Source organism: Equus caballus, chromosome 5 (assembly GCF_041296265.1).
Source record: "Equus caballus isolate H_3958 breed thoroughbred chromosome 5, TB-T2T, whole genome shotgun sequence".
NCBI lineage: Eukaryota > Metazoa > Chordata > Mammalia > Perissodactyla > Equidae > Equus > Equus caballus.
The window spans coordinates 65445586-65464310 of NC_091688.1; the positions used below are offsets into that span (position 1 = coordinate 65445586).

General features: G+C 38.0%; 1 protein-coding gene across 4 annotated transcripts in view; it reads left to right on the plus strand.

The window, feature by feature from the left end:
* VAV3 (vav guanine nucleotide exchange factor 3) overlaps positions 1-18725 on the plus strand; it is a 353022-nt gene that overhangs the window by 321712 nt on the left and 12585 nt on the right. For all 4 annotated transcript variants that reach the window (XM_070267249.1, XM_023641523.2, XM_070267250.1 and 1 more), the window contains 3 exons: positions 1090-1206; positions 1770-1857; positions 7725-7854. In XM_070267249.1, the coding sequence (XP_070123350.1) occupies positions 1090-1206; positions 1770-1857; positions 7725-7854 (335 nt within the window). The remainder of the gene's footprint in view (positions 1-1089; positions 1207-1769; positions 1858-7724; positions 7855-18725) is intronic.

An 18725-nucleotide genomic window follows, 5' to 3' on the forward strand; every position in this document is an offset into this window, starting at 1 on the left:
TACCAGGTGCTAATAGTTCATGGGTTATCATAACTGTGCTTTTAACTCAAAGTGCCATCTGTATAAAATGACCCTGGCTCTTCTATCTTTGGGGAGACCTCACATGTCCTCTTTCAACAAACTTTTGTTGAATGCTTTCTGTGTATATTTTAAATAAGTATTTAGTGTAGATTACAGGTGGGTATTTACACTGAGTTGCATGAGTCTACAAGTGAATCAGAGAATTTTCTGGAATATTAATTCATAAATAGCTTTGAGAGACCCTGTCTAAACATAAATTTTTTTCCCTTAACTTCTGTTGCCCCAAATCTCTGATGTATTTTGCTGGTAGATGCGAAGCCTATATGTGATGTGGAGAGTTACTAAAGAATCTTGTAACATTGCATTTGGGCCTTGTATTATCATTGTTAGTGTTATGGAATTTGCGTATGTTTAAGGCCAACATAGTTTAGGAAGAGCTGCATTCTGGTTTTGAAAAATGTCTATCTTTTAAAAATATATTTTACTCACTGCTGCTAATTTCTTTGAAAAATTGGTTTTCAAAATTGTGGACTGGAAGAATTAATCTTATATTGAAAAAATAATTTTTAAAACATAATTTAAATTGTTCCTGGAGTTTTCTTAAAAAGATGCTCAGAGAAGATTTCATTTCATAGTGTACATAGAAAAGGTGCAGTTTTGTGGGGGGCAGGGTGTATGTGTGTGTATGTATGTGTGTGTGTCTTATGCAGGGCAGTCCCTCCCTACAAGTCATTTTCCAATTCTTGTCCCTAAGCTCACTACAACTCTCTTTCTAACCCAATACCTACTGATTCCTCTATTTGTCCCATTTATTTATTTGATAAATATTTTCTGGGTGCTTACTGTGTATTAGGCATTGTTCACTTTACCGTCGTTAGCTTTGTAGAGCATTTGTGTTTGGATGAATTAAAGGACTTTTTTCTGCATTTTTTTTGAAGCTATGTAATTAGTGTAGAAGTAAAAATGGTTTAAATCCGCCACTGAATTAAAATCCTGATAAATACTTATTTTTAGCCTCTGTTCTCTTCCAGGTACATTACCCAAATTTTCCGTCGTTGTTTCTTACAGGTATGCTGGAGCAATGGAAAGATTGCAGGCAGAGACTGAACTTATTAACAGGGTAAATAGTACTTACCTTGTGAGGCACAGGACCAAAGAATCAGGAGAATATGCAATTAGCATTAAGTAAGTAGGACAAGTACTTTTACAGAAATAGATTTCCTGTTTTCATAATTTCGTAGACCATCTGACATGTATAACACTGAAGCTGAAAACCAGTGTTCTAATTGCAGCGGAAATAATGCATCTATCCAGACAGTTCATTAATACTTGAAAATATGTGTTAGAAAAACAGTATTAAGTGTTATAGGCTGCTAATTGGCATAATTAGATTTCTGTTGTAACATTTTGGTGACTTGATGTGTGTATGTTTCTAGTAAATTTTAAGAGTATAAATTACTGGATTTTGTTTTATTTTTGTTTATCTGTATTCTCAAACTGAACTTACAAAATAAATTGGGCATAATGATTGGTCAAATCTAACCCCCCCTTTTCACTTCAAATATTGGTTATATCTTCAATCTAGTAAATATATTTTGTTAATTAGCTGTCACCAGTGTATTGGCATAGGTATATATTTTGTCTTCAGAATTAATTCCTATAACGTTATTGGGGCATGCCCTCTGGTAATTATTGATTTCTACTGATTAAAAACACATTTATATTCATAAGCGATTCATTGCCCACAGGTACAATAATGAAGCAAAGCACATCAAGATTTTAACACGAGATGGCTTTTTTCACATTGCAGAAAATAGAAAATTTAAAAGTTTAATGGTAAGCATTGATTGGTTCTTTTCAATCTTTGGTCCTCATTTTTCTCTTATTGGAAAGGTCAGTTTAATTCTATAGTTTCTTGGAAATTTTGCTCACTAAAAAGTTGTTTAAAGAGAATCATACTATAATTTTGCAGCTGAATCCTGAAAATTCTAAGAACTCCAATTGTTTTATATTGCCCTAGTTGTATTTTTCATTATAAATTAGGTTTGCAAGTTTTAGATAATATTTCAGAACCTACACTCTTTATGACTCTTAGAGTAATAGACAAATTCAAATACATTCAACTTTCAGTTATTTTTTGTGAGTTTTGCCTTGTGTTTGAATGACACACCCCAAATTTTTAGTATGCGTCTCTTCTCTTATTGCTTCTGCCTCCAACTCTTAATTCAGGCAGAGGAGGGTATTTTAAATTATAACGTAGAAAGTTGTAATTGACAAAATACCTCTCATATCTAGGTTAATTTCCTACAAAATGCAATAAAATGTCAGATGGAAAAGCTTTTTGTATTTTCTGCTATCTTAAATTATCTGTGCTATGACTCTCCTTCATTGCCTTGAACAATGTAACATTAACAAGGTAATATTTTTACCACCCAACAATTGCTATTTCCTAGGAATTTTATATTTAAATTGAAATAGTATGTTGTTACCAAGTTGCTTCAAATGAACAAAGATTATTTTATTAATTCCTACAATTTTAAAAGTTACAACTTAATTTTGCTGGTCTATAAGAATATTATGTATATACCATATAAACAGTGCATATATGTCATGATATGAGCGTTGTCAACACTAAAGAAAAAGTTCGTATTTCCTCAAAAGCAGCCTCAAGTCTGTTTGTCAAGTTTGAGAGAGTTTCTTGAGATAATGAAGAATTTGGATATAGATATCAGATGCACTTGTAGCACTCCTCTAAGTGCTTTGAGTAACATTGAGAAGGACCACTCATTGATTGAACCATCAATCAAATGATACATCCTACATCCTTCCGGAAAACATCTCAAAGCACTTTGCAGATGTTAACATTAAAGTTAAAACTGAATGTAAGAGCACCTTACAAAATAGTCCAGCTTGATAGCCTTATCTAAAAATTTAGAACTGCCTCAAGACAGGGAGTAGTGTTTTAAAGAAATTGAAGTATCTCGAGTTGAAAGAAAAGTAAGAAAACTTCTCTGGACATAAATATCACATTCCCAATTCAAAAGCCAAGGATGGGCAGCAAGGTCATGTCCTGGAAAATGTAAACTCTGTCCAATTGGTAACCAAGATCCAGGCATCCTCCCTGCTGGCGGTGTCTTACATTCTGTTTGAACAAGCAGGCTGTGCACAGAGAGAACTGGACCCGAGGAGATTCTTCCTAAAATGAAAATCTAGGAAGGAGGTGGCAAGTGGATGCACAAATAATGAATGGCAGCCCCAGCTGAGACATGATAAAAGCATGCATGGGGGGTCTCCACTTCACTGCCAGACACACCAGCTGGAGCTTTCACCTGCAGAACTTCCGTGGATGGTAATGAGGCTGCTCCATGGTATCATAGCTAATATGAGACTTAAAAAAAAATGCTGTAGGGCCAAAGATGACTGCCAGCCTTGCCGACTTTGAGAGTAACAAAAGGAACTCCCATCAGAGGAGACAAGCAAAGAGGATGAAAGGAATAGTCACTGGGAAAGGGCCAATCAATTCAGCTTTATGTCACCTGGGTTTAACTCAAGAAAGTTCTTCAGCAGCTAAGGTTAGATGTGAAAAGCCAGTAAATACCATGTGACCTGGATTAACAGACGTAGATCCTTGAGTTGCTATCTGCATATAAAGCTATGATTATAGTCAAAACAGTAGAGATCCAGAATTCAAATAATTTGTATCAGAGAGCAGTGAAAGTTTCTGCAGTGATGTTCTGGAAGGGGAATTAAAAGTAGTTGTCACAGAGTTAAAATAAGCTCCCCTTATATAGCAGGTGTAAAATATCAGAATGCCAGTGCTGGAGACACATGCGTCTGTTTTTTTCCTCCACATCTGGGGATCTTTTGTAAGGAAGCATGTCGCACAGTAGGTTAAAGGGAGGGAATTAAGAATTCATAGCGAACTACAATGAAACTAAAAACATTAGTACAAGGATATAACTGTAAAAACAAAGAAAGACAAGGAGCTGAAAAATCTCAGTCTTAGAAAAATACTACTGTCAGGTTTAGCAAATAACTGTAAAAATTGCTGAAGAGATGGTTGAACTAGTCTGGAGCTCCCCACCCTCTTTGTTCCTGTTCCTTTGTTGAAGAAATTTATATGGACTCCAAACTATGTGAAATCATTGTGTTTGTGCAGAATTCAAAAAAGACTCCATGGTTCTAAAAAAAGCTTTCAAATTAGTAAATCCATTTGTACCAAGAACCTCACAGTAGCGCTGTCCTTCCAACCCAAGCTGGGAAATGCCACATGGGTACTTGTGGGAAGGCATGGCTTCTATTTCAGTAAGCAGCCCCTTTGGAAGGAGATAGAGGGTTAATAGGCATCTTTGCCTTCACTCTGACAATGCAGTGGCTTCTCTAAACGTGCATCATACAACTTCCAGGAGTTACCTTTTATCATGCTGGTGTCAAATAACACAGTTCCCAGTGTGAGTACATAGTGGTCTGTGGATTTGAGTTGTTTCTCAAGAATAGTTCAGTATCCTCCCATTATGGGTGGTAAAGTTATATTTTTCTACTTCTGAAATTCATTAGGGCCTGGAATTAAATTTTAATTTGGAAGGGATGTAAAACACAAGCAAACTCCAGAAGTTGTTTTAAATTAGTCAGTTTCTCAAAGAGAAGATTAGCCATAGGGGGTTATGACCTAACCTTTTTCCCTTGGCTCCCAATAGCTTGGTTAATCAAAATCTTTGTGTTTCTTAGTCATTAAATTCAAATTCTAAATGAATTTCTATATCCAGATTACAAGGCATTAATTTTCTTCTAATTTTCGTGTATGCCAGACAATCCATGTCCAAATGCTGTTTATAAATCATCTCCATTGCCTGTTTCCTTGGTAATTGGAATGACTGGCTCTCACTCATTATTTTTCAGAGACTTGAATTGTTGACACTGCTGTGTCCGTGTGAGATAAGGAAAGCTTAGCGATTTCTTTTGTTTAGAGTCTTCTTATTTACTTGTAGTACCTGAAGGTCAATGACTGCTAAAGCAGGGGTGGATTAGACTAAAATACAGAAAGCGTAAAGAGATAAATTGGAAAAGATCCATGGTGGCACTATTTAATTCTATCCAGTTAGAAACATGTAGGAAGACTTACTCTCATAAGAGTGTAAAAATGGAACTCAAATACCTTCCATGCGTGTTGAAGTGATAAAAGCGTATTTTGCAGCTTACCAAGCCACATGACCTTAGGCCTTGGAAAAGTCATTTTTCTCCCATAACATTTGGAGGTGGGTAGGTATTAAATGATCACAAAGTCCTTTTCAGTATGATAATTCTGTGGTTTCTAGCCAACTTCACATTAAATTTAATTCATGCCTATTCATAATATAATGCATAAAATTCGTATTGCCTATAACAAAATTACATTGAAGTCCGAAGTTATTGGCTTGTAATTACTTTCAGGTTTATTGTCATATTTTTGCTAAAGAAAAGAATACATTTTACTCAGTTTAAATAATAAGACTAAGTAAAGAACTCTGATATTTTCATCAGCAACACAAAATATACATGTGAACAGTTCTTGAGGGACCTTACAAAATTTTGCCTTTTATTTAAAAAAAAATTAAATAGTAATATTGGTCTTTAAGTAGAATTTAACTCCAGACTTTGCCTTCACAAACCATGTTAAAAATCACTATACTACAAATGCTGTGTTCTGATCGTTGGAGCCATTTTGAGGATATAAACTTCTATCTTGTATTTTGAGTTTGAAGTTGGTCAGATTCCAAATTCCTTTGATTCATCAAGGACCCCCATAATCTGGGACCAAAGAAGGAAGAACGGATGGAAGAAATATTTATTTTTAAAGTCGTAGATGTGTGTTTAAAACTCTAGCATCTTACGTCTAAGGAAACAAAGTTCCTACATCATGGACACTTAGCAAATGCTCCTTCCCTTTTGCTGCCTCCCTTTTTGTGTATTGACATTTGCCAGGTACTATTTGCTAATAGTATGACGTAGCTAAGAGCACAAACTTTGGAAACAGACACCAGCTATACAACCTTACGCAATTAACAGTGAGATTCACCTCACTGGGACTTGAGCCTCGATGGTGCAAGGCCTATGTCTTGGTTCTTGTGTGAAGATTGTGAGAAACTATGTAAAAGGCCTGGCACATGGGATCGTAGTGGCTGTTATGATCATTCACGTGTACCGGGAACTTTATACATTCTTTACTACAGTCTGTGAAATGGTTTGTTATCCCCATTTTACAGATGTGGGAGTTGAAAAACTCTCCATTTGCTTTATCCAATGCTTCAGCCAAACTATGCTTTTAGTTTATGAATGTGATCTTTGCTTTATCACCTTTATGTCTGTTCCCAGCCCGTCTGCTCTACTTAAAGTAATACTTCCCTCCTTCCCGGTTTTTGAAATTTTACCTGTTCTTCAATTTAAGCCAAGCTGCCTCCATCATGAACTCTTCCCTCATCCTCCCGACTGGACCTACTAAAGGAAGTTCTCTCTCTTGCCCTTGAACTCGCATAGGAGTTCCCTCCCTTTCTTTCAAGGGTGAGAACTCCTAGAGGGCAGGAGGCTTATCTTCATAATCTTTGTGACCACTGGAACTCCCCGCACAATGCACTCCACAACTCATCCGAGTTTGGTCATAACTAATAAAGAAATCATTGACGATTTTCTTTTTCTTCTTTCGGGTGATTTTTGGCCCCGTCAATTTGTTTGGGGAACTTTGAACATAACCACTGGAGGTATTGAGTTGATGACAGTAAGATTTTTAGAAGAAAGGAGTTGCTTTTACAGTGTTCTAAACAATGGTGTGTAGTGGAAGCACTGAATAATTAGGTTAAAAGTGATTTTGCTTTTATTTTCCTTTCATGTATTTCTAAGAAATATTATATCTACAGTACTCATCTAATGATAATATGCATTTTTCCACTATGAATTAATTATTATTCAATTTCCGTTTAAAGTAGAGGGATTCGGATTTGTGCAGAATCTGTCAAACCAGCAATCTCAAAAGAAATTTCCTGAAATTTTACTTTGAAAGATGAAGAGTGGTTGTTATATTAGGCTTAGATGTATTTAAGGCAAATTAGGTGTAAGAAAAAAGTTAGAAAGAACCACATTATTGACCTCTGTAAGTACCAGACAATATGCAGAGCTGTGAGAAGGGTGCTAACACTTCATCATAAGCCAGAAACAATGGCAAGTAGCATTTGTGGTTTATCAACTTTGGTTTACCATGGAAAAATACATTTAGGATCAAATTTGTTTTTCTGCTATGTTGAAAGAAAATGCAGGAAACGAGGAATTGCTATATATTCAGCAAACAGCTGTTCCCTTTATTTTTGTTTAGAAAGGCAAGTATTTCATAAATAAGAACAATAATTACTGTTCTGAAATTGAGGTTTAGTGTGGTTTCTTTTCATTTACCACATCTGACTGGAGACTAACAGGATGTTCTTTATCCATGAATAACAATAGGGGGTAACTCACATTGCAAATGGCCTGAATAACGAGGACAGTTACTAGGTAGGTGTCACGTACATCCAGACAGCAGGGAGATTATCATTTACTTACTCTTCCATATACTTATGGAAAGCTTAGCATTAAATTGATCATTCTTATATTGTATGTAATCATATGTCAAGGAATTCAGGTATTTGAGAACAAAACTATCCTCATCAAAAATAATCTTTGGTTCTTTTTTGCTAAAGGAACTTGTGGAGTACTACAAGCATCATTCCCTTAAAGAAGGGTTCAGAACCTTGGATACGACCCTCCAGTTTCCATACAAGGAGCCAGAACACTCAGCTGGACAGAGGGGTCATAGAGCAGGCATCAGCTGTGAGTATTGTAATTTAGAATACGATTTGCTGTCACTTAAGGATTGGAGGCACAATAACATTAAACGTCTTCATTCCAAATTTTGAAATAGAACCAATTACTGTGCTAATGAATTTAGCAAGAAATTTTTCTGGAGCTAGGCAGAATCAGATGGACCAGCAGGTTCATGAACATATCTGGATGTGGTTCTTGGTGCCAAATTAAAATCATGTTTGTGTTCAGAAATCCGTCAGAAATGTAAAGGGTATGTTAGTTAATGTATAAGTTCTGTACTTTTCCCCGACTTTTATATTAGCCAGAGTGTTAAACTGCTCCATGTTTGTGGTCATAATGCTGTTTGAGTAATAGTGTTTCAGCAAGGCTGGTGCACAAGCTTTCCCATCTATCCCAGTCTGATTATATGATTATAGCTGCTTATGATTCTATTTCAATTACTTCCAGAATTTTGAAATGACTAAAGCGTGTTTCTTCTGACACCAGTATTTAGAAGTGTATGTCAACCACTTTCTTTCAGCAGGAGCACTGTGCCATGACTAATCACAAAACATCAGCACACAAACCAAGAGCATGTTATAGTTTCAGTGTGAGTTCAAGTCAAAAACTTTTTTCTTGTCACCATTTAATGTCGTATAATCTTTCCGCAGGTAGATATAGCATCTAAAGACAACACTGTGATGAAAAATGCTATGAATAAACTGTGATTTCATTCTCTTATTTTAATATCTTTTTTTTTAAATAAAACTCTTCTGGAGGAGAAATGAATACAATTTTATTACTCTTAGAATCTTTAGCCTAAGCAAAACGGGAGTATCTAGAGGTTTTTGAAAAAACAGAATTTGCATCGTGTACTATAACTTTAACTTTTTTTTCCTTAAAAGCAGAGATTGAAAGGGAAAGAGGTAATGCTCAGGGCCTTAACAACATCAGTAAAATTTCATACACTTCAATATAAGTAAATACACAAGTAATTTGTCACATCAACTGACGGGTTTTTTTATTTTAATAACTTAATAGCTGTTCTCTTTCCAGGGATCAGTGATAAATGACCGAGCTTGTACAATGAAGGCAGTCAAAGCACACTTTATGCTGAAACTTTAAACACCTATTACAACTTATCTTTTTATTTTTTAGCCCAATATTACCCAATTATCTTAGATTCTCATATAGGCCATATTTTTTGTTATTCAAAAATAAAAGTTTTCCCTTAAAAAGCAATTTTCCTACAAATTTCTTGAAAGTCTACCAAAGTTATGACTTTTCCCCTGCATGAAAAGTATAATTTTCAGCTGTGTTTGACTTTGCTTTCCCAGCAGCAGGAGATAATAAAAGTTGCTAAGGAGGTCAGTGATGCTAAAACTCCTGTTTGTTTGACTTGTTCACTTGGTTCTAGAGTGCCAAGGTGGGAGAGGTTGGCAATCCTGGAGAGCAGATGTATGTCCCTTAGTAGTGGAAGGTCACTGACCCTCATATTTCACTCTGCGGTGACTCCCAGGCACTTTCTCTGTGCTTGGCACATGGAGGTGCTCAGAGAATGTTGTCCAGCAATGAGTGAACTTGCCTCGTTTAAAATTTGTCTCTAGTGTTGAACAAAGTATTCAGTGCTCAAACTTGTTTAGCCACTGGGAATGGAGTTATAGGCCTTTTTTTTTTTTTTTTTTTTTTAAGTGTAGCAAACAGAATGATTTTGAACATCCCTGCAAGCTACAGGGAAAATTTTAAACAAACAGGGTCATGAGTTCAAACATTCCATATGCTAATCTTTTTAAGAGACTCTGGCAAGTTATGGCGCCGGAGCCCTTTTATAGCCGAGAAGCAAAAGCAAATCATTCATTTAAAATTTAATCTTTGTTAAAGTTTGGTTCTTTTCCCTCAATTATTCATTTATTCATTCCTTCAACAGATAGACATTACATTCCTAAAACAGGCAAGGCACTGTTCTAAGTACTGAGACACAGACGTTGAGGAAACAAAGTCCCTCCCCTTATGGGGCTTATATTTTAATGAGGAGACTCAGGCAGATCTGGGTTGGGAGTGTGATGTTTGTATATAGGGTGGTCAGGGAAGAGCTCACTCATAAAGTGACCAGAAAGAAGTGAACGAGTGAGTTAGGATGGCAGGCAGCAGTAATTGCACAATGGTCTGCCCTCCCAGATTATGCAGTCGTTACCGTGCAGCAGGGTTATAATCTTAGATCAAATTTATGATACTATCCAAATGTTTTATTTACTTTATGTTGACTTTGTATAAAATGAGAACACCAGGATGGTTCTGAGGATTAAATGAGGTGCTCTATATAATGCATTTAGCATAGTGTCGATAGGCGTAAACACTCAGTAAAAGTCAGCCACTGCTGATTCCACCACTCCTACTTCTGCTATTACTAGTAACAATTTTTCTCACACAGCAAGCATTTTCTTATATTTCTAAGAGTTGAATTTTAACTCATAGCAATTTGCATCTTTGCTTTTATGATTTTTTAAATATACCTTGCTTATTTTGTACCAAGTCCTGATTAAGGGTTAACCCTTAATTAAAGCACTGCTTCTTTTTATACATATTGTGCTTATCAGGAAGTGGTAAGGAGGAAGTGCTTCATATTCTGCACAGAAAGATGGTGTAGAATGTCTTTATAGTCCTTACCTCTGGTTCATAGCTTTGGCTTTGCTGCTAAATAGCATCAAAAATAACTTTTACAAAGAAGTAGTACCTTGGGATACTGGATTGACTAAGGTGCTGACACCCCCATTACTTCTAAAAGGCCTTGGAGGGAACAGAGCAGTCGAGCTAAAGCTTGGGACCACCGTGTATTCTGGGTAGAGGTTGAGATTGGAGTTTCAACTCCTGAAACCTGCTATTTATTATTTTTTTCTTAAATAATATAGTGACCTTGGGTGGCTGGCCACGTGGCCGAGTGGTTAAGTTCACGCGCTCCGCTGCAGGCAGCCCAGTGTTTCGTTGGTTGGAATCCTGGGCGTGGACATGGCACTGCTCATCACACCACGCTGAGGCAGCATCCCACATGCCACAACTAGAAGGACCCACAACGAAGAATATACAGCTATGTACTGGGGGGCTTTGGGGAGAAAAAGGAAAAATAAAATCTTTAAAAAATAATAATAATAATATAGTGACCTTGGAAAAGAAAGTCCCAGGGCATTGTAGAAGAGGCTGCTTGCTTCTGTATTAGTCCATGTTAGAAAGGTCTTGGGCAGATTACCAACTATTCTTCAAGTTTGTAAAATGTGATAAGATTATGACAGAACTACTTCATGCAAATGCAATAAAAAAATATACAAAAAGATATTGATTAGAATTAAACAGGAGTCCAGAGTGTTGGGCAAGGAGCATATAGCATTTCTAGGTTAGGAGCCCATTGCTGGCAAGGCTCTTTCCCAGGGCTAGGAGACTTTATTTTTGCCTTCAGAATGACTTAGTGTTTCCAAGAAAGAACAAAAAGAGAAAGGAAGAGAAGAGAACGAAGAGAGAACTCAGGCGTAGCAGTGAGCTGTGGTGCTTCCCTGGAAACTGCAGTGGCTCCGTGCACGATGTTCTGCCCTGTTGTGTGGATCTGTGTAGGAATCCCATTACTGTCCAAAAATGGTCGCAGCAAGCCTGCTTTAGATTGCTTCAGGTGTGCCCGTAGGGCTTGTGTATTTGAAGGGCACTGAATGGACTTTGCCTTCCTTGCTCTACTTGAGCACTTAATTATTTTCAGGTCTGCTACTGAGTAGCTGTCTGACCGTAGGCAAGTCACTTAGCCTGTCTGGGCCTCAGCTTTCTCATCTGATGAATGAGGAATGAGATTAGATATTTTATTATGTTCTGCTGAAAATAGCATGCTACGTGTCTGTCTTTGTACACATGAGAGAAAGAGGCAAGGTAGAATGTTACTACATCATTACACTAAGAAAAGTGCATGATTAGCTACCTCGTGACCCGGAAACCGACCTTCATCACTTTCCCACGTTCTTATTTATGGAGAATTCATTGGACCATATAATAGAGTTGGCTAATTTTTTTTAAATGTTGGTTATAATTATATTTATATAATCTCAAAGTAGCTTCTCACAAAAATTTATTAATTACAAAAGGAAAAACAGAAATTCCTTAATCAAGCGATCAAAGTTAACGTCACCGATAATGGGGCAAATAGATATCATGTACTCCCTAATGTCGCACTGCAAGGACACACCACCACTTTGGTGGTATTCCTGCCCACAGGATGCATTATTCAAATATAATCATCAGGAAACATCAGACAAACCCAAATTGAAAGACATTCTAAGAAATAATTAGCCTGTATTCTTTAAAAATGTCGATGTCTTGAAAGACAAAGACAAAGGAATTGTTTCAGATTAAAGAAGACTGAAGAGGCATGACTGCTACATGCAACATGTGATCCTGGAGTCAATCCTGGACCCAAAAGACAATTTGTTTTTTTGCTATAAAGGACATGTGTGGGACAATTAAAAAATTTTAAATAAGTTTCTAGATTAAATAATAGTGTTAAATTTTTGCTTTTGATAATTGTACTGTGATTATGTAAGATAAGAAAATGCCTTTGGTTTTAGAAAGTACACACTGAAGTATTTAGAGATAAAGGATGTTATGTCTGCAATGTATTCTAAGGTGGTTCAGGAAAAATATAGAAATTGATAAAGGAAACAGTAAAATTTTAACCTTTGAAGAATTTGAGTGAAAAGCATATGGGAATTCTTTGTACTATTCTTGCTACTTTTGTTTAAATCTAAATTATTTCAGAATTAAAAGTTTTAAAATTTGGAGATGATCCTGTTAGCAGAATAGGTCTGAGGGAATTGGGAGGAAATGACAGTGTTCTTTTTCATCTGCTCCAGGTGCAGGAGCAGCTTAGGGCAGTGATTTTGGGATTATGTAGAGTACTGTGTAGGTCATATTTGAAACCATCTGTTTCTTACCTGTGACCTCATTGTATTTGCTTATTCATTCATTCACTCTTTTAGTCAACAAATATTTATTCAGCGCTTACCATGTGCCAGGCCCTGTGCCAGATGCTAGATTTGTAATGGTGAATAAGATAGACAATCTGGTGGATAGGAACAAACATCAAACAAATAACTGCATAAATAATCACAAATTTTGATAAGTCTTGTGACGCAAAAGCACAGGTCAAAGGGTATGACAAGAGGGCCTCTTTAACCTGTTGAGTCAGGGAAGGACATTTTGAAGAAGTGACATCCAGACAAAACTTAAAGGATCTACGTGGATTGGCAGGGTGTGGGATAGTGGAGAGAAGGGAAACGCCTCAGTGAAAAAGTAATTTGTGTAAAGGACCTTAAACAGGAAATAACTTCGTATGTTTAGGGAATTGGAAGGAGGTCAATGTGTTCGGAGCATAGTGAGTGGATTCTAATATATACAGTGGGAATTTATTGAAGCTTTATAAGCAGAACACGATAGGAGCTAATTTACATTGTTTTAAAAGATCACTGGCCGCTCTGTGAGCATGGCTTGGAGGGAGGCATGGGCAGAAAAGAGATGAGTTAGGGAGCTATTACAGATAGCAAGGGGTGATGGTGGTTTGGACAAGAGTTGAATGACGACTGTGGAGCAGGACAGTGGGCAGACTTGGATATATTCTGGAGGTCGAATTGGTTGGATAAAGGAATTGAGGTAGAAGTAGTACAAGTATGATATACAAGTGTTTGCCTTGGACAGCTGGCAAATGGTGAAACCCTTGACCCATCGGGAAACAGAAGAGACCTAACAGTTACAGAGGGGAAGGTAACACATTTGGTTTTGCACCAAGTTTTAGTACCTATGCGTACTCAGTGGTTCAGTAGGCATCTAGCACCAAGAAAAGTGGTTTGGGTTTTGTTGAATCATTAACACTTCATTTCACAGTTTACACAGGATACAGTATTATTTTTATATAAGTTTAATGATTTCTTCTGGTGTAATCTTCCCTTAGGAACCAGCCTCCTTTGCTTCTCATTCTCAAATTGCACTTCGTGCGGTGCCTTTCATGAAACAGCTGTCACAAAGGGCTAAATAAGTGAAGTCAGAATCTAAGGTCCATGGGAGACATAGCGGATATTAGGGTGCTGTGCGTAGTTGGTATTTGAAACAGCATGGAAAGACGGGCATGGGGGTTGAACGAAGTATAGATCAGCATGTTCCTTCTGGTGCGGTGACAAATATTATAGCACTTCTTCAAAAACTGACAAAGGCTTTCTGGGTCATTGGAACCGTACAGATGACCTTGCAGGAAGAACTAAAAACCAGAGCCAGAGCCTCAGGTGCTCCTCCTGACGTGGTCTCTTTCCTTCCACATGTGTCCCTGTTCTTCTGTTAGCCGTCTGACAAGGTGGATAACCTTCATTATCGCCAGTTTTAGAAACTTAGACTCGGAGGATTTGTATTGTACACATTTACTTAATATAACAATGTAGCTTTCTTATTCCTGATAATTCCTGAAACATCCTGATAATGCCTTAACCACTATTTATTAGTTTTATCACAGTCTAATAGTGGATAATATTTATTATCTTTCCTAAAAATTCGTCAAGCATCCACCTAATTGAGTTTTTACCTTCTTGCTCTTGTACCACAGCATCCCCATATTCATCCACCCTGATTTTCTGTTCTCCTTGTCTAATCCTAAGTATTTTGTTTTCCCTTGGTCACTTGGCATTTGGATTTGATTTGCTTTAATTTTATTCTGGTAACTTAAATATTTGTTTTAATCTCACAGTATTGGTTTCCTAGGGCTGCTGTAAAAATTACCACAAACGGAGTGGCTTGAAACAACAGAAATTTACTCTGTCACAGGTCTGGAGGCCAGAGGTTCAAAGTCAGAGTGTTAACAGGGTTGCCTCCTCCTGGGGTCTGTAAGGGAGAATCCGTTCTGTGCCTCTCTCCTAGCTTTTGGGTGACTGCAGGCAATCCTTGCTGTCCCTTGGTTTGTAGAGGCATCGCTTGAATCTCTGCCTGGTCTTCACATGACCTTCTCCTCTGTGTGTCATCTGCCCTTCTCGTCTCTAAGGAAGACACTTGTCATTGGATTTAGGGCCCATGCTAATACAGAATGGTCTCATCTTGAGATCTTTAATTTACATCTGCAAAGATGCTTTTTTCAAATAAGGTCACATTCACAGGTTCTGGGTGAACATATCTGGGGGAAGGGGTGCCATCCAACCACTATAATCTCATAGTATTAATTTTAGATTTTTCTCTAAATTTTTCCATCCCTTGTTTTATCTTTTTTTTTTTTAAGTGTTTATAGCTTGAAGTTATAAGAGGACTTTGTGTTGTCAGGGCAGACAGGCAATGGATGGGAGTTACAGGGAAACATTTCCTTAATACAATGAAGTGTTTTCAATAGATTGTCACTTTCCTGAAGTGAAATGCACTGTCTTACTGAGAGAGAGCACTTCTAGCCAATGAAAATTTCCAAGAAAAACCTACATGACCATTTATCTGAAACACTATACAAAATATTTGGTATAGGATAAAAACCTAATAATCCTGTCTGATATTCAATATTCAATAATTTAATGATTGACAGAGCGCTATATTTTTCAAACCCCTTTTACATACATTAGATTAATGTCTCCAACGGAATATTCCAGGAACCACCAGCCCTGCGAGACGCACCCTGAAAGTTTTCCTCTGTCAAACAGATGTACCAGAAATACTGCTTGAGTGATATAGGAAAGTGACAGTTTCCCTAGAGTTTCCCTAGTTTATTTCATCAGACAGCACTGTCTCATAGTATTTAATGCTCATGTTAGGAGCCTTAAAAGAGTTAGTGTATGTGAAGTGCTTAGAACAATGTCTGGCTCATGGGCGGTGCTATATGTTCTAGCTCCTGCTATTGCTACTGGTGCTCTGGCTACCCCCTTCCACTACTGTTACCCAGCGTGAGATGTTACACTAGCCTCATTTGACAATTGTTAAAGTATTTATAAAGGCCTTCTCCTTTTCACTGGGACTTTGGTTTACGCTTCCCTTTCGTGGGCTTCAGCTATGCTCTCCCAGTACGCACTCTCTTCTTGGGCTAAAGCAGTGCTGACATATTGCTGACATTTTTATATTCTTTTCCCTCAGCATGTCTATGATGGCCACAGAATTTACTGTTCTTGGGCAACTGATCAACTGTAGTTGCACATCTTCATTATTAGGTCATACTGGGCTTCTCTTTTTTATTCACTTACTTCAAGAGCTTTACCAGCTACTATAAGGCATTTTTATCTTGAACCTGATAGCTTTAAAAATTAGTTGCCAGTACCCAGGGTCCCTTCAGAAATACTGCTTGCAGATATAAATTCTACAGATTCAGATAACCTCATTCAAAGCTATCTTTTTTAACATTTCGAAGCTCAAAAAGCAGTCCTTATATTCTTAGTATTTCTCATTTTTTATTCTGTCCTTTCTCGTAAACCTAATATTCTACCTTAAAAACTGGTCTCAATTATACGTGTAATATTCCCTAATGGCTATAGCGCCCTCTGACAGCAGCCCTCCCCTAAGGCTTTGGTTTTTCTAGTCTCTCTTTCCTGTTAAACAAACAGAAGTTTATCTAAATTGAGAGGAATTCTTCTTTCCCTCCTAAAACTTGGACCAGGCTCCTGGCTTTGAGGATCGATGCTGAAAGCTCTTTTTTCCTGATGTACGTCACTGATATGCTGCTTCCCCTTCTGAACTCCAAAGCGGCATAAAGTAGCAGGTCTTAACTCTGCAAATCTCTTGTCTCCTTATAATATGAGAAGTTGAGTACAGATTCAGCTAGGGTTTCCTTTCATTCATTGCTTTATGAATTCAACATTTATTGCACAGCTACAAACACTGGATCACACACAATGCTTAAGTGTTACATATAGTTTAGCTTAGCGTCTGAGCAGGAAAGAGGAATGCAGGGAAATTTAGGCACCTCGATAGCAGCCACATTAGCCCTGGCAGAGGCCTCTTCAAACAAGTACCTTTTTTGGGTTTTTTTGAGGAAGATTCACTCTGAGTTAACATCCATTGCCAATCTTCCTGAGTTGTTGTTGTTTTTTTTTTTTTTGCTTGAGGAAGATTAGCCCTGAGCTAACATCTGTGTCAGTCTTCCTCCACTTTGTATATATGGGACACCACCACAGTATGGCTGATGAGTGGAGTAAGTCCACACCCAGGATGCAAACCTGCAAACCTGGGCCACCAAAGTGGAGCGTGTGGAACTTTGACCACTTGGCCATGGGTCAGCCCCTCGAACAGGTACCTTTTATGACAGTCCTGAGAGGTCATCATCAGGCTTTATGTCATCATCACTCAAGTGACTTAACATCCACTACCACACAAAGCACCCAATTTATTTTTTGAACAAAATATTTTTCTTATATTGATCCAAGAATTTGACTTTCTATAGCTACTTACCATAGTTAGTTCATCTCTTTAGAGCTCTCAAAGCAAATATGCTACGTACTCCCTCTATCATGATAGAGGTGTACTTCTTTTCCCTTCCCCACTGTGTTTCTTTTCTTTTCCATCTTCTTTTTCTTTTTCAGGAAACTATCTCGGGTTATTCAGTCCCTCCGCATGCACATGGTTGCCAAATCTTTCACCATCCTTGGCCACCCTCCTATGGCTACACCCAGATTTGTCACATAACTGAGCACCAACATTTCCGTATTTCCTGACTTGCTGGTTCAGATATTTTCCTATTCAAAGTTCAGTCTTTACCAGTTAACTTCCCCTCTTTCCTTATCCTTCCTCCTCAAGTTCTCCATGTTTGCGTGAATCCAAGATTTCTCCTCATCTCTTCTTTAGTTATTACATCCTCGCCAATAACTACCCCTCCCAAACCCAGCCCAGGTAGGTCCCACATTCACTCATCCAACAGATCTCTCTCGAGAGCCTACTGCAGGGCAGGCACTGTTCATATACTCCAGCAGGAGGTATACAGCAGTGAAAAAAGCTGACAGAAGTCTCTGCCTTTTTGTGGAACTTACATCCTAGTGGGGAAGGCAGATAATAGGTACAAAATAAATTATGTAGTATTTTAGAAGTTGATGAATGCTCTGTAAAAATAATGTAATGAGGTAAGGTGCTCAGGAGTGCTGGGGACAGCTTAGAGTTTTAAGTAGGGTGCTCGGTGATGAGGAACAAAACTGGAGCCTCATTTTCCCTCCTTTTAGTGGTTTGACAGAAAGAAAGCTGCTGCAGCAGTCCCAAGTTATCTCAGCAGTAGAACGGGCTGACACCAGCCACTGGCTCCAGAAGCTCTGTTTTCTAGCAAGACCACTCATACAAACAGTGTCTTAGTCTGTCTGGACTGCTATAACAAAATACTATAGACTGCGTGGCTTATAAACAACAGAAATTTATTGCTCACAGTTGTGGAGTCTGGGAAGCCCAAGATCAAGGCGCTGGCAGATTCAGTGTCTAGTGAGTACCTGCCTCCTGGTTCATGGAAGGTGCCGTGTGTCCTCACATGGTGGAAAGGGGGCCAGGGAGCTCCATGGGATCTGTTTCATAAAAGAGCACTAATCCTATTTAGGAGGGCTCCTTCCTCATGACCTAAGCACCTCCCAAAAACCCTACCGCCTAATACCATCACATTAGACATTAAGTTTCAACGTATGAATGTGAGGGGGACACAAACATTTAGACCATAGCAAACAGGGAGTTTTTGTTATTATAAACTTGCATAAATACCCTATCAATATGTAGAGCAGGCTGCTGGAACTTTGACCATGTTCTGTGCACACCATCTGTGCCCAACCGAAGCAGTAGGACAATAGGAGTTTGGGAGATTGTATGCACTCTGCCTACTTCTCTGCTTATGTGTTGTCCCCCCAGTAAACCCTGTTTTCTCTCTGTACCACACGGCACTAGAGGTATGTGTCCAT